Below are 14,615 nucleotides of genomic sequence, written 5' to 3'. Positions count from 1 at the left end.
ATGTGACCGCCAAGGACGAGGGTCAGTGCAGAGTATTGAATCGTCATGGACTGGCAGAGTATATCATGGAACTACCAGGACTGAATATATACCACTGGATCACCAGGCACCATATATAGTATATGACATATAATCATCAGCCACTGGGCACAGCATATGACAATGGATTGCAATTGACTGAACTAATATGGCACTGGTTCAGAGGAAGTGGGCACATTATATACCACTGGTTCAGAGGAAGTGGGCACATTATATACCACTGGACCACCAGGGAATGGACAATGTACATATTAATGAATAAGATAAAGTATATACCACTGACCACCAGGGACTGGGCAATGTACAGATCAATGATTACGATACGGTATATAGCACTGACCACCAGGGACTGGGCAATGTACATATCAATGAATAAGACATGGTATATACCACTGACCACCAGGGACTGGGCAATGTACATATCAATGCATAAGATACGGTATATACCACTGACCACCAGGGACTGGACAATCTTCATATCAATGAATTAGATACGGTATATACCACTGACCACCAGGGACTGGACAATGTACATATCAGTGAATAAGATACGGTATATACCACTGACCATCAGGGACTGGACAATCTTCATATCAATGAATTAGATACGGTATATACCACTGACCACCAGGGACTGGACAATGTACATATCAGTGAATAAGATACGGTATATACCACTGACCACCAAGGACTGGACAATCTTCATATCAATGAATAAGATACAGTATATACCACTGACCACCAGGGACGGGACTTTGCACACAGGTGAATCTCCCAGGTTTGTACACTTTCTCAGAGGACCATTGCAGGGACAGTGCTGTGTTAGGGACTGGGATCATGTTTGGGTTCCTCTGGCTGCTGAGCTTTCACGTGCTGCATTCCTGACTCATTCCAGATGTGTGAGGGGAAAAAAAATCTTCTACAGTCATAAGTCAAGAAAAGTACAAGAAGCTTCAGAGATCCCAGACGCCGACTACTGGAGACAGGAGCTGCACCGGGAGGAAGGGAAGAATCCAGGACCACCAGACCATGTATCTCCAGTCCTGCCTGTTACTGCTGCTCTACATCTATGTGGATGCCAACGTCACCAGCAAGTGGCACAGAGGTAAGTGGTGACATCATCACTCCATATACTGAGCACTAAAGGGGTTAATAATGCGCAATCACTGTATAATCAACAGCTCTGTAACTCTTTGTTTTTCAATTCCTCACCTTTTTCAACATGCTTGCTGTCAGTGAATAAACATTATTGCATCTATCTGGACATCAAAAACCGGTCTATACCGAATACTTCTCACAGCTGAGGGTTTGTTACAATTGAATGCCATCCATACAAGCCTCTGTGAGGTAAACACATTAGCAGCGCAAATCTCTCTTCTGTCCTGATGTTTGTTACAATGTATCAGTGCAGGTGATATGTATCAGGCTGTTTAGCTCACAGAGGATGGACTAGACTGGATATAATTGTAACAACCCCTCAGCTGTGAGAAACATTCGTTTTTAGCCTCTAGGCGTGAGATTCTTGTATATATGGATCCCCATAGTGTGTGCATGTACATATAATATAGATTCAGATGTAGCAGAGGTAGATTTGTCATGTAACTGTTCCTTTCGAGACTGAGATACCTGCAAACCTATAGCACATTGTTTGAGGCCTCACAGTAAGTTGTGCCAAATGACAAACTCATTACTACTACGTAGGGGAAATGAACTGCGCTACACCTGACACATTCAGCTCCTCTGCATAGAACAAATTGAGCTTTGCTACATCTTACACATTCAGCTCTGATGCATAGGATACATTCAGCTCTTTTACACCTAACACATTCAACTCTGCTACATTTCACAAACTTTCTATGGTTTTTAATAAATATTGCTAGGGGAATAGGGTAAATGCAGGGGATCTTCATACTGAGGGTAATAAGGGGAGCACATTTAGCTCTGCAGCATTGGACAAATTCAAATGTTATACACCTGACACATTCAGCTCTGCTACATTTCCAAAGCGTTCTATGGGTTTAAATATATATTGCTAAGTGAATAGACTACTTGCAGCTCTCTACAGAGGATATTTATATTGAGGGCAATAAGGACAGCACATTCAGCTCTGCTGCATAGGACAAATTCAGCTGTTCTACACCTAACACATTCAGCTCTGCTACATTGTACAAACTTTCTATGTTTGTTACTAAATATTGCTAAGGGAATAGAGCACATGACTCTCTCTACAGGGGCTCTTCAGACTGAGGGTAATAAGGGGAGCACATTCAGCTCTGCTGCATAGGACAAATTCAGCTGTTCTACTCCTGACACATTCAGCTCTACTGCATCAGACAAATTAGTCTGTTCTACACCTGACTCATTCAGCTCTGCTACATTTTACAAACGTTCTTAATTTTGAATTATTGCTAAGTGAATAGAGTCCATGCAGCTCTCTACAGGGAATCTTCATATTAAGGGTGGCACAGTCAGCTCTGCTGCATAAGACAAATTCAGCTGTTCTACACCTAACACATTCAGCTCTGCTGCATAAGACAAATTCCGCTCTTCTACTCCTGACACATTCAGCAATGCTGCATAAGACAAATTCAGCTGTTCTACACCTGACACATTCAGCTCTGCTGCATAGGACAAATTCAGCCGCTCTACACCTGACACATTCAGCTCTGCTACATTTTACAAACTTACTATCATTTTGAATAAATATTTATTTTAAATATTTCTAAGTGTAGATGCAGCTCTCTACAGGGATTCAGAACCAGGGCAACTTTTTCGGATCTATGAATTTGCCCCCAGACGCTTTTAGACATTTGTTAATTATGTCTGCTAGTAGGAAAGCTGGGTGGCAAACAATACGGCAACTATTACAGTTTCCTGGGGGCTGTCACACAGCTTCCTTAGAATCCTGAATGGCAGATATCCCTGGTTATGCAGCAGTATGTGAGAGGGGGATGTATTGCCGCATAACAGCAGATTTGCCCATCAGAGGCCTGGAAAAGCTGGGTGATGGCACTTATATTGCTTGTTATCCAAGTCTGAAACAGCTGAAGACAGAAGAGATGACTCAATGATTTCTGTTTACTTGGAATTTTTCATTTCTATTTTCGGGGTGATTTTTTTTTTTACATGTTTTCCAAATGAATCAATATTTGCAGAAAATGTTCTGTCGTGTGGTTTCTATAGCTTCTTCTCCTTCTCAGCCTCAGCCAGTGTGAAGTTGATTGATTATACTGTCTGTATTCTTAGAAAATATCATTGGGTTATAAAAAAAAAAAAACACAAATGTAGCAGAGCTGAGTTTGTCAAGTGCAGCAGAGCTGAGTTTGTCCCACCTGCTGCTATCACACTATGTCTCTTGTGCATTTCCATAGAAATGAAGATAAATCTGCTGTATTTTCTTATCTTCAGAGTTTAAATGGTGCAAAACGCCAAATGTCAAATTCAGCTCTGCTACATCTGTATATATTTTCATGTCAGGAATTACAAAAGCCTGTGATAATTGTTGTCGGGGGATTTATTTTAATAAATCCTTTTATGTTACTGATTAAATTCACTGCCTTGTTTCTTTGTCCTCCCACAATTCCATGCACTGGGGGGGGGTGGTCGGTAGCATTTTTCATACTGAACTTCTTGGTTCATGAATAGAATGACTGATACTTGCACAGACAGAGCAGTAGGATGGAGTGATGTAATTTTGCATACCATTGCCGATCCCCATGCCGTTCAGACTCACAGGAAAGCTGAGTGACCATTCCTTTGGGCACTTATGACTGTTATTAGTAGGTGTCAGTATCTGTTAGACCCAGGATACCCAGAATATAATATTAGATGGCTGAGGATTTATGTATCCAGGTAACTATACCAGGAATTGAGACCCAAAAAAATAGTTCAATGACAAACTCAGCTCTGCTGCATCATTGCGAACCTAATTCCTGTGGGTCAACCCTTGTAAATAGGAAGTCCGAGATAAAACATAAATCCCCTATTAAAAAACCGGGGTCAATTGAAATGAATAATTGCCCCTATTCCCTCTTTCATGATCTTGAATTAAAGGGACAGTACACCTTTTAATAACCTTGGCTGTATAGTCTGCATCTGTAAACTCCACCATCTCTGTAACATCTCATTTCTATTCCTGCTGTTTTTAGTTTATTTTACTCTGTACTGTGCAGAAAACTTGTGTCGCTACCTGGAAACTGTCAACATGCTGCTGTTGACAGATATCATTTTGTTATTATTTAGTTGATTGAGGGTATAATGCTGATAATGGGCTGGGGTCTGGTTTAGAAAACCCATTAGTGAATACCAAATAAGGGAATTCTAAGTTAATAGGCGGGGGTCCACAATTCAGGACCCTCATCTATTATATAGAGTGGAGAGCGACTATAAAGAACGTCTCCCTCTATGAAGAACTCAACAAGTTCCTCATTATACAAACAGCCCATTGATTTCAATGGTAGCTGTGCAATACTTAATTTCTCCTGTGGTGGCGCTGTAGGGAAATTAAGCACTTGCTGCCAGGATCCCCAACAGATCACAGATGATCGCTGGATTTTCAAGCAGTGAGACGCCCTGTGATCAGTTTAGGATTGTCCAGTCTCCTTTAACCCATCACCCAGATCATTAACACACAAATATGCCAGTCGATTTAGCTCTCACTTTTTTTTCAAGATCTCTGCTTGATGCCAGTGAATGGAGCATCCTTGTTTAAATCAATAAGCTGGAAACCTGTCCTGATCCTGTCTAACTGACACAGGTGCACGACTCCACATGATAGCCTCTGGACGTAAACAAGATTGGTCCCGTTCACTGACAGCAAACAGACATTTTGTTGAGAAATTGAAACAAAAAGTATATAAAAAAAAGTTGTAGAATTTCTCCCTATACAACGGATAACCTTAATTTACAAAAAGCAGAGTATCCCTTTAAGTACAATACATGTAAGGCAGGATGGTTTTGCTCAGGCAGTAGTCAGACATTTAATACTTTCAATCAAGGTCATCCAACTGGCTGCGCTACAAGGCTTCATGCGGCCCCTCACTGCTACAAGCGTCTCCATTCACTGAATGACATCACCGGATTCATTGGATCTGGGCTAGAGATGTTTATATATATAACAAGTATGCAGCTCCTCCCAGGACAAGTCTGGATAATGAGGCTGATTGCAAGTGCTGACTACAAGACAGGCGATATATGGCCCAGATCTGTGGGGGGTAAAGTCTTCTATATCTCAGTAATATAATTGCAGATCATGTCATTTTGGAGCAGAGAATGAGAACTGCCATTCAGTGAATCTCAGAGCTCTATGTTTTTTAAATAGGGCTCCACATCCCCTGTTACATAAAAAAAATTCTGTCTGTCTGCAGCCACCACTAGAGGGAGCTTAAGAGCTTACTGCATACTGATTACATACTGAACTCAATAATAACACAGTATGCTGTGAGCTCCCTCTAGTGGTGGCTACAAGCAGACAGAATTTTATTGTTTGGCTCTACATTTTGCAGGGCATTTGGAGCTCTGTATCAGAAAAATGGAGCTTCGGCCCCTATAAAGATATATATAATGAATTTAATTAAAATTCAGCAGCTCTTCATGTGGGGAGCACACGTCCAAATTCATAAAATAATCTTCAAGCACATACAGGCTCCAAATGTAATTACCAGGAACAAACAGCAGGAGATAAAATGTAAACTTGTAAAATAACATTATAAACCTCAATGTTTACACAGCGGGGACGGCCATAACCTCCACAGCCTCCTGTCCAAACTAGTACTATGATGATGCCTTCCCCATGACTCCATATAATACACATACAGCACCCAAACAAGGCAGATATAATACACATACAGCACACAAACACTGCAGATATAATACACATACATCACCCAAACACTGCAGATATAATACGCATACAGCACCCAAACACTGCAGACATAATACACATACATCACCCAAACACTGCAGATATAATACACATACAACACCCAAACACTGCAGATATAATACACATACAGCACCCAAACACTGCAGATATAATACACATACAACACCCAAACACTGCAGATATAATACACATACAGCACCCAAACACTGCAGATATAATACACATACAGCACACAAACACTGCAGATATAATACACATACATCACCCAAACACTGCAGATATAATACGCATACAGCACCCAAACACTGCAGATATAATACACATACAGCACCCAAACACTGCAGATATAATACACATACAACACCCAAACACTGCAGATATAATACACATACAGCACCCAAACACTGCAGATATAATACACATACAGCACCCAAACACTGCAGATATAATACACATACAGCACCCAAACACTGCAGACATAATACACATACAGCACCCAAACACTGCAGACATAATACACATACAGCACCCAAACACTGCAGATATAATACACATACAACACCCAAACAATGCAGATATAATACACATACAGCACCCAAACAATGCAGATATAATACACATACAGCACCCAAACACTGCAGATATAATACACATACAGCACCCAAACACTGCAGACATAATACACATACAGCACCCAAACACTGCAGATATAATACACATACAGCACCCAAACACTGCAGATATAATACACATACATCACCCAAACACTGCAGATATAATACACATACAGCACCCAAACACTGTAGATATAATACACATACAGCACCCAAACACTGTAGATATAATACACATACAGCACCCAAACACTGCAGATATAATACACATACAACACCCAAACACTGCAGATATAATACACATACAACACCCAAACACTGCAGATATAATACACATACATCACCCAAACACTGCAGATATAATACACATACATCACCCAAACACTGCAGATATAATACACATACAGCACCCAAACACTGCAGATATAATACACATACAGCCCCCAAACACTGCAGATATAATACACATACAGCACCCAAACACTGCAGATATAATACACATACAGCACCCAAACACTGCAGATATAATACACATACAGCACCCAAACAATGCAGACATAATACACATACATCACCCAAACACTGCAGATATAATACACATACAGCACCCAAACAATGCAGATATAATACACATACAGCACCCAAACAATGCAGATATAATACACATACAGCACCCAAACAATGCAGACATGATACACATACAGCACCCAAACACTGCAGATATGATACACATACAGCACCCAAACACTGCAGATATGATACACATACAGCACCCAAACACTGCAGATATAATACACATACAGCACACAAACACTGCAGATATAATACACATACAGCACCCAAACAATGCAGATATAATACACATACAGCACCCAAACACTGCAGATATAATACACATATAGCCCCCAAACACTGCAGACATAATACACATACAGCACCCAAACACTGCAGATATAATACACATATAGCCCCCAAACACTGCAGATATAATACACATACAGCACCCAAACACTGCAGATATAATACACATACAGCCCCCAAACACTGCAGATATAATACACAGACATCACCCAAACACTGCAGATATAATGCACATACAGCACCCAAACACTGCAGATATAATACACAGACAGCACCCAAACACTGCAGATATAATACACATACATCACCCAAACACTGCAGATATAATACACATAGAGCACCCAAACACTGCAGATATAATACACATACATCACCCAAACACTGCAGACATAATACACATACAACACCCAAACACTGCAGACATAATACACATACAGCACCCAAACACTGCAGATATAATACACATACAGCACCCAAACACTGCAGATATAATACACATACAACACCCAAACACTGCAGATATAATACACATACAGCACCCAAACACTGCAGATATAATACACATACAGCACCCAAACACTGCAGATATAATACACATACAGCACCCAAACACTGCAGATATAATACACATACAGCACCCAAACACTGCAGATATAATACACATACATCACCCAAACACTGCAGATATAATACACATACAGCACCCAAACACTGCAGACATAATACACATACATCACCCTAACACTGCAGATATAATACACATACATCACCCAAACACTGCAGATATAATACACATACAGCACCCAAACAATGCAGACATAATACACATACAGCACCCAAACACTGCAGATATAATACACATACAGCACCCAAACACTGCAGATATAATACACATACAGCACCCAAACACTGCAGATATAATACACATACATCACCCAAACAATGCAGACATAATACACATACAGCACCCAAACACTGCAGATATAATACACATACAGCACCCAAACACTGCAGATATAATACACATACAGCACCCAAACACTGCAGATATAATACACATACAGCACCCAAACACTGCAGATATAATACACATACAACACCCAAACACTGCAGATATAATACACATACAGCACCCAAACACTGCAGACATAATACACATACAGCACCCAAACACTGCAGATATAATACACATACAGCACCCAAACACTGCAGACATAATACACATACAGCACCCAAACACTGCAGATATAATACACATACAGCACCCAAACACTGCAGATATAATACACATACAGCACCCAAACACTGCAGATATAATACACATACAGCACCCAAACACTGCAGATATAATGCACATACAGCACACAAACACTGCAGATATAATACACATACAGCACCCAAACACTGCAGATATAATACACATACAGCACCCAAACACTGCAGATATAATACACATACAGCACCCAAACAATGCAGATATAATACACATACAGCACCCAAACAATGCAGATATAATACACATACATCACCCAATCACTGCAGATATAATACACATACAGCACCCAAACACTGCAGATATAATACACATACAACACCCAAACACTGCAGACATAATACACATACAGCACCCAAACAATGCAGATATTACACATACAGCACCCAAACACTGCAGATATAATAAACATACAGCACCCAAACACTGCAGATATAATGCACATACAGCACACAAACACTGCAGATATAATACACATACAGCACCCAAACAATGCAGATATAATACACATACAGCACCCAAACACTGCAGATATAATACACATACAGCACCCAAACAATTCAGATATAATACACATACAGCACCCAAACACTGCAGATATAATACACATACAGCACCCAAACACTGCAGATATAATACACATACATCACCCAAACACTGCAGATATAATACACATACAGCACCCAAACACTGCAGACATAATACACATACAGCACCCAAACAATGCAGATATAATACACATACATCACCCAAACACTGCAGATATAATGCACATACAGCACACAAACACTGCAGATATAATACACATACATCACCCAAACACTGCAGATATAATACACATACAGCACACAAACACTGCAGATATAATACACATACAGCCCCCAAACACTGCAGATATAATACACATACAGCAACCAAACACTGCAGATATAATACACATACATCACCCAAACAATGCAGATATAATACACATACAGCACCCAAACACTGCAGATATAATACACATACAGCACCCAAACACTGCAGACATAATACACATACAGCACCCAAACACTGCAGATATAATACACACACAGCACCCAAACACTGCAGATATAATACACATACAGCACCCAAACACTGCAGATATAATACACATACAGCACCCAAACACTGCAGATATAATACACATACATCACCCAAACACTGCAGATATAATACACATACAGCACCCAAACACTGCAGATATAATACACATACAGCACCCAAACACTGCAGATATAATACACATACAGCACCCAAACACTGCAGATATAATACACATACAACACCCAAACACTGTAGATATAATACACATACAGCACCCAAACAATGCAGATATAATACACATACAGCACCCAAACACTGCAGATATAATACACATACAGCACCCAAACAATGCAGATATAATACACATACATCACCCAAACACTGCAGATATAATACACATACAGCACCCAAACACTGCAGATATAATACACATACAGCACCCAAACACTGCAGATATAATACACATACAGCACCCAAACAATGCAGATATAATACACATACAGCACCCAAACACTGCAGATATAATACACATACAGCCCCCAAACAATGCAGATATAATACACATACATCACCCAAACACTGCAGATATAATACGCATACAGCACCCAAACACTGCAGATATAATACACATACAGCACCCAAACACTGCAGATATAATACACATACAACACCCAAACACTGCAGATATAATACACATACAGCACCCAAACACTGCAGATATAATACACATACAGCACCCAAACACTGCAGATATAATACACATACAGCACCCAAACACTGCAGACATAATACACATACAGCACCCAAACACTGCAGACATAATACACATACAGCACCCAAACACTGCAGATATAATACACATACAACACCCAAACAATGCAGATATAATACACATACAGCACCCAAACAATGCAGATATAATACACATACAGCACCCAAACACTGCAGATATAATACACATACAGCACCCAAACACTGTAGATATAATACACATACAGCACCCAAACACTGCAGATATAATACACATACAGCACCCAAACAATGCAGACATGATACACATACAGCACCCAAACACTGCAGATATGATACACATACAGCACCCAAACACTGCAGACATAATACACATACAGCACCCAAACACTGCAGATATAATACACATACAACACCCAAACACTGCAGATATAATACACATACAACACCCAAACACTGCAGATATAATACACATACATCACCCAAACACTGCAGATATAATACACATACATCACCCAAACACTGCAGATATAATACACATACAGCACCCAAACACTGCAGATATAATACACATACAGCCCCCAAACACTGCAGATATAATACACATACAGCACCCAAACACTGCAGATATAATACACATACAGCACCCAAACACTGCAGATATAATACACATACAGCACCCAAACAATGCAGACATAATACACATACATCACCCAAACACTGCAGATATAATACACATACAGCACCCAAACAATGCAGATATAATACACATACAGCACCCAAACAATGCAGATATAATACACATACAGCACCCAAACAATGCAGACATGATACACATACAGCACCCAAACACTGCAGATATGATACACATACAGCACCCAAACACTGCAGATATGATACACATACAGCACCCAAACACTGCAGATATAATACACATACAGCACACAAACACTGCAGATATAATACACATACAGCACCCAAACACTGCAGACATAATACACACACAGCACACAAACACTGCAGATATAATACACATATAGCCCCCAAACACTGCAGACATAATACACATACAGCACCCAAACACTGCAGATATAATACACATATAGCCCCCAAACACTGCAGATATAATACACATACAGCACCCAAACACTGCAGATATAATACACATACAGCCCCCAAACACTGCAGATATAATACACAGACATCACCCAAACACTGCAGATATAATGCACATACAGCACCCAAACACTGCAGATATAATACACAGACAGCACCCAAACACTGCAGATATAATACACATACATCACCCAAACACTGCAGATATAATACACATACAGCACCCAAACACTGCAGATATAATACACATACATCACCCAAACACTGCAGACATAATACACATACAACACCCAAACACTGCAGACATAATACACATACAGCACCCAAACACTGCAGATATAATACACATACAGCACCCAAACACTGCAGATATAATACACATACAACACCCAAACACTGCAGATATAATACACATACAGCACCCAAACACTGCAGATATAATACACATACAGCACCCAAACACTGCAGATATAATACACATACAACACCCAAACACTGCAGATATAATACACATACAGCACCCAAACACTGCAGACATAATACACATACAGCACCCAAACACTGCAGATATAATACACATACAGCACCCAAACACTGCAGACATAATACACATACAGCACCCAAACACTGCAGATATAATACACATACAGCACCCAAACACTGCAGATATAATACACATACAGCACCCAAACACTGCAGATATAATACACATACAGCACCCAAACACTGCAGATATAATGCACATACAGCACACAAACACTGCAGATATAATACACATACAGCACCCAAACACTGCAGATATAATACACATACAGCACCCAAACACTGCAGATATAATACACATACAGCACCCAAACAATGCAGATATAATACACATACAGCACCCAAACAATGCAGATATAATACACATACATCACCCAATCACTGCAGATATAATACACATACAGCACCCAAACACTGCAGATATAATACACATACAACACCCAAACACTGCAGACATAATACACATACAGCACCCAAACACTGCAGATATAATACACATACAGCACCCAAACACTGCAGATATAATACACATACAGCACCCAAACACTGCAGACATAATACACATACAGCACCCAAACACTGCAGATATAATACACATACAGCACCCAAACACTGAAGATATAATACACATACAGCACCCAAACACTGCAGATATAATACACATACAGCACCCAAACACTGCAGATATAATACACATACAACACCCAAACACTGCAGACATAATACACATACAGCACCCAAACAATGCAGATATTACACATACAGCACCCAAACACTGCAGATATAATAAACATACAGCACCCAAACACTGCAGATATAATGCACATACAGCACACAAACACTGCAGATATAATACACATACAGCACCCAAACAATGCAGATATAATACACATACAGCACCCAAACACTGCAGATATAATACACATACAGCACCCAAACAATTCAGATATAATACACATACAGCACCCAAACACTGCAGATATAATACACATACAGCACCCAAACACTGCAGATATAATACACATACATCACCCAAACACTGCAGATATAATACACATACAGCACCCAAACACTGCAGACATAATACACATACAGCACCCAAACAATGCAGATATAATACACATACATCACCCAAACACTGCAGATATAATGCACATACAGCACACAAACACTGCAGATATAATACACATACATCACCCAAACACTGCAGATATAATACACATACAGCACACAAACACTGCAGATATAATACACATACAGCCCCCAAACACTGCAGATATAATACACATACAGCAACCAAACACTGCAGATATAATACACATACATCACCCAAACAATGCAGATATAATACACATACAGCACCCAAACACTGCAGATATAATACACATACAGCACCCAAACACTGCAGACATAATACACATACAGCACCCAAACACTGCAGATATAATACACACACAGCACCCAAACACTGCAGATATAATACACATACAGCACCCAAACACTGCAGATATAATACACATACAGCACCCAAACACTGCAGATATAATACACATACATCACCCAAACACTGCAGATATAATACACATACAGCACCCAAACACTGCAGATATAATACACATACAGCACCCAAACACTGCAGATATAATACACATACAGCACCCAAACACTGCAGATATAATACACATACAACACCCAAACACTGTAGATATAATACACATACAGCACCCAAACAATGCAGATATAATACACATACAGCACCCAAACACTGCAGATATAATACACATACAGCACCCAAACAATGCAGATATAATACACATACATCACCCAAACACTGCAGATATAATACACATACAGCACCCAAACACTGCAGATATAATACACATACAGCACCCAAACACTGCAGATATAATACACATACAGCACCCAAACAATGCAGATATAATACACATACAGCACCCAAACAATGCAGACATAATACACATACAGCACCCAAACACTGCAGATATAATACACATACAGCACCCAAACACTGCAGATATAATACACATACAGCACCCAAACACTGCAGATATAATACACATACAGCCCCCAAACAATGCAGATATAATACACATACAGCACCCAAACACTGCAGATATAATACACATACAGCACCCAAACACTGCAGACATAATACACATACAGCACCCAAACACTGCAGATATAATACACATACATCACCCAAACAATGCAGATATAATACACATACATCACCCAAACACTGCAGATATAATACACATACAGCACCCAAACACTGCAGATATAATACACATACATCACCCAAACACTGCAGATATAATACACATACAGCACCCAAACACTGCAGATATAATACACATACATCACCCAAACACTGCAGATATAATACACATACAGCACCCAAACACTGCAGATATAATACACATACATCACCCAAACACTGCAGATA

The 14,615-nt window shown here is 39.7% G+C and overlaps 1 protein-coding gene across 1 annotated transcript in view; it reads left to right on the top strand.

Annotated features, from left to right (window-relative positions):
* Positions 1-993: 993 nt before the first annotated feature.
* The window catches only part of FAM180A (family with sequence similarity 180 member A), a 63,786-nt gene continuing 50,164 nt past the window's right edge, over positions 994-14,615 (top strand). The window contains exon 1 of the mRNA XM_075859807.1: positions 994-1,144. Coding sequence (XP_075715922.1) covers positions 1,069-1,144 — 76 coding nt within the window. The 5' untranslated portion in view covers positions 994-1,068. The remainder of the gene's footprint in view (positions 1,145-14,615) is intronic.

Source organism: Rhinoderma darwinii, chromosome 3 (assembly GCF_050947455.1).
Source record: "Rhinoderma darwinii isolate aRhiDar2 chromosome 3, aRhiDar2.hap1, whole genome shotgun sequence".
In the NCBI taxonomy this organism is placed as follows: Eukaryota; Metazoa; Chordata; class Amphibia; order Anura; family Rhinodermatidae; genus Rhinoderma; species Rhinoderma darwinii.
The sequence above is the reverse complement of the archived record's forward strand: the minus strand, read 5'-3'. Positions and strand labels throughout refer to the sequence as shown.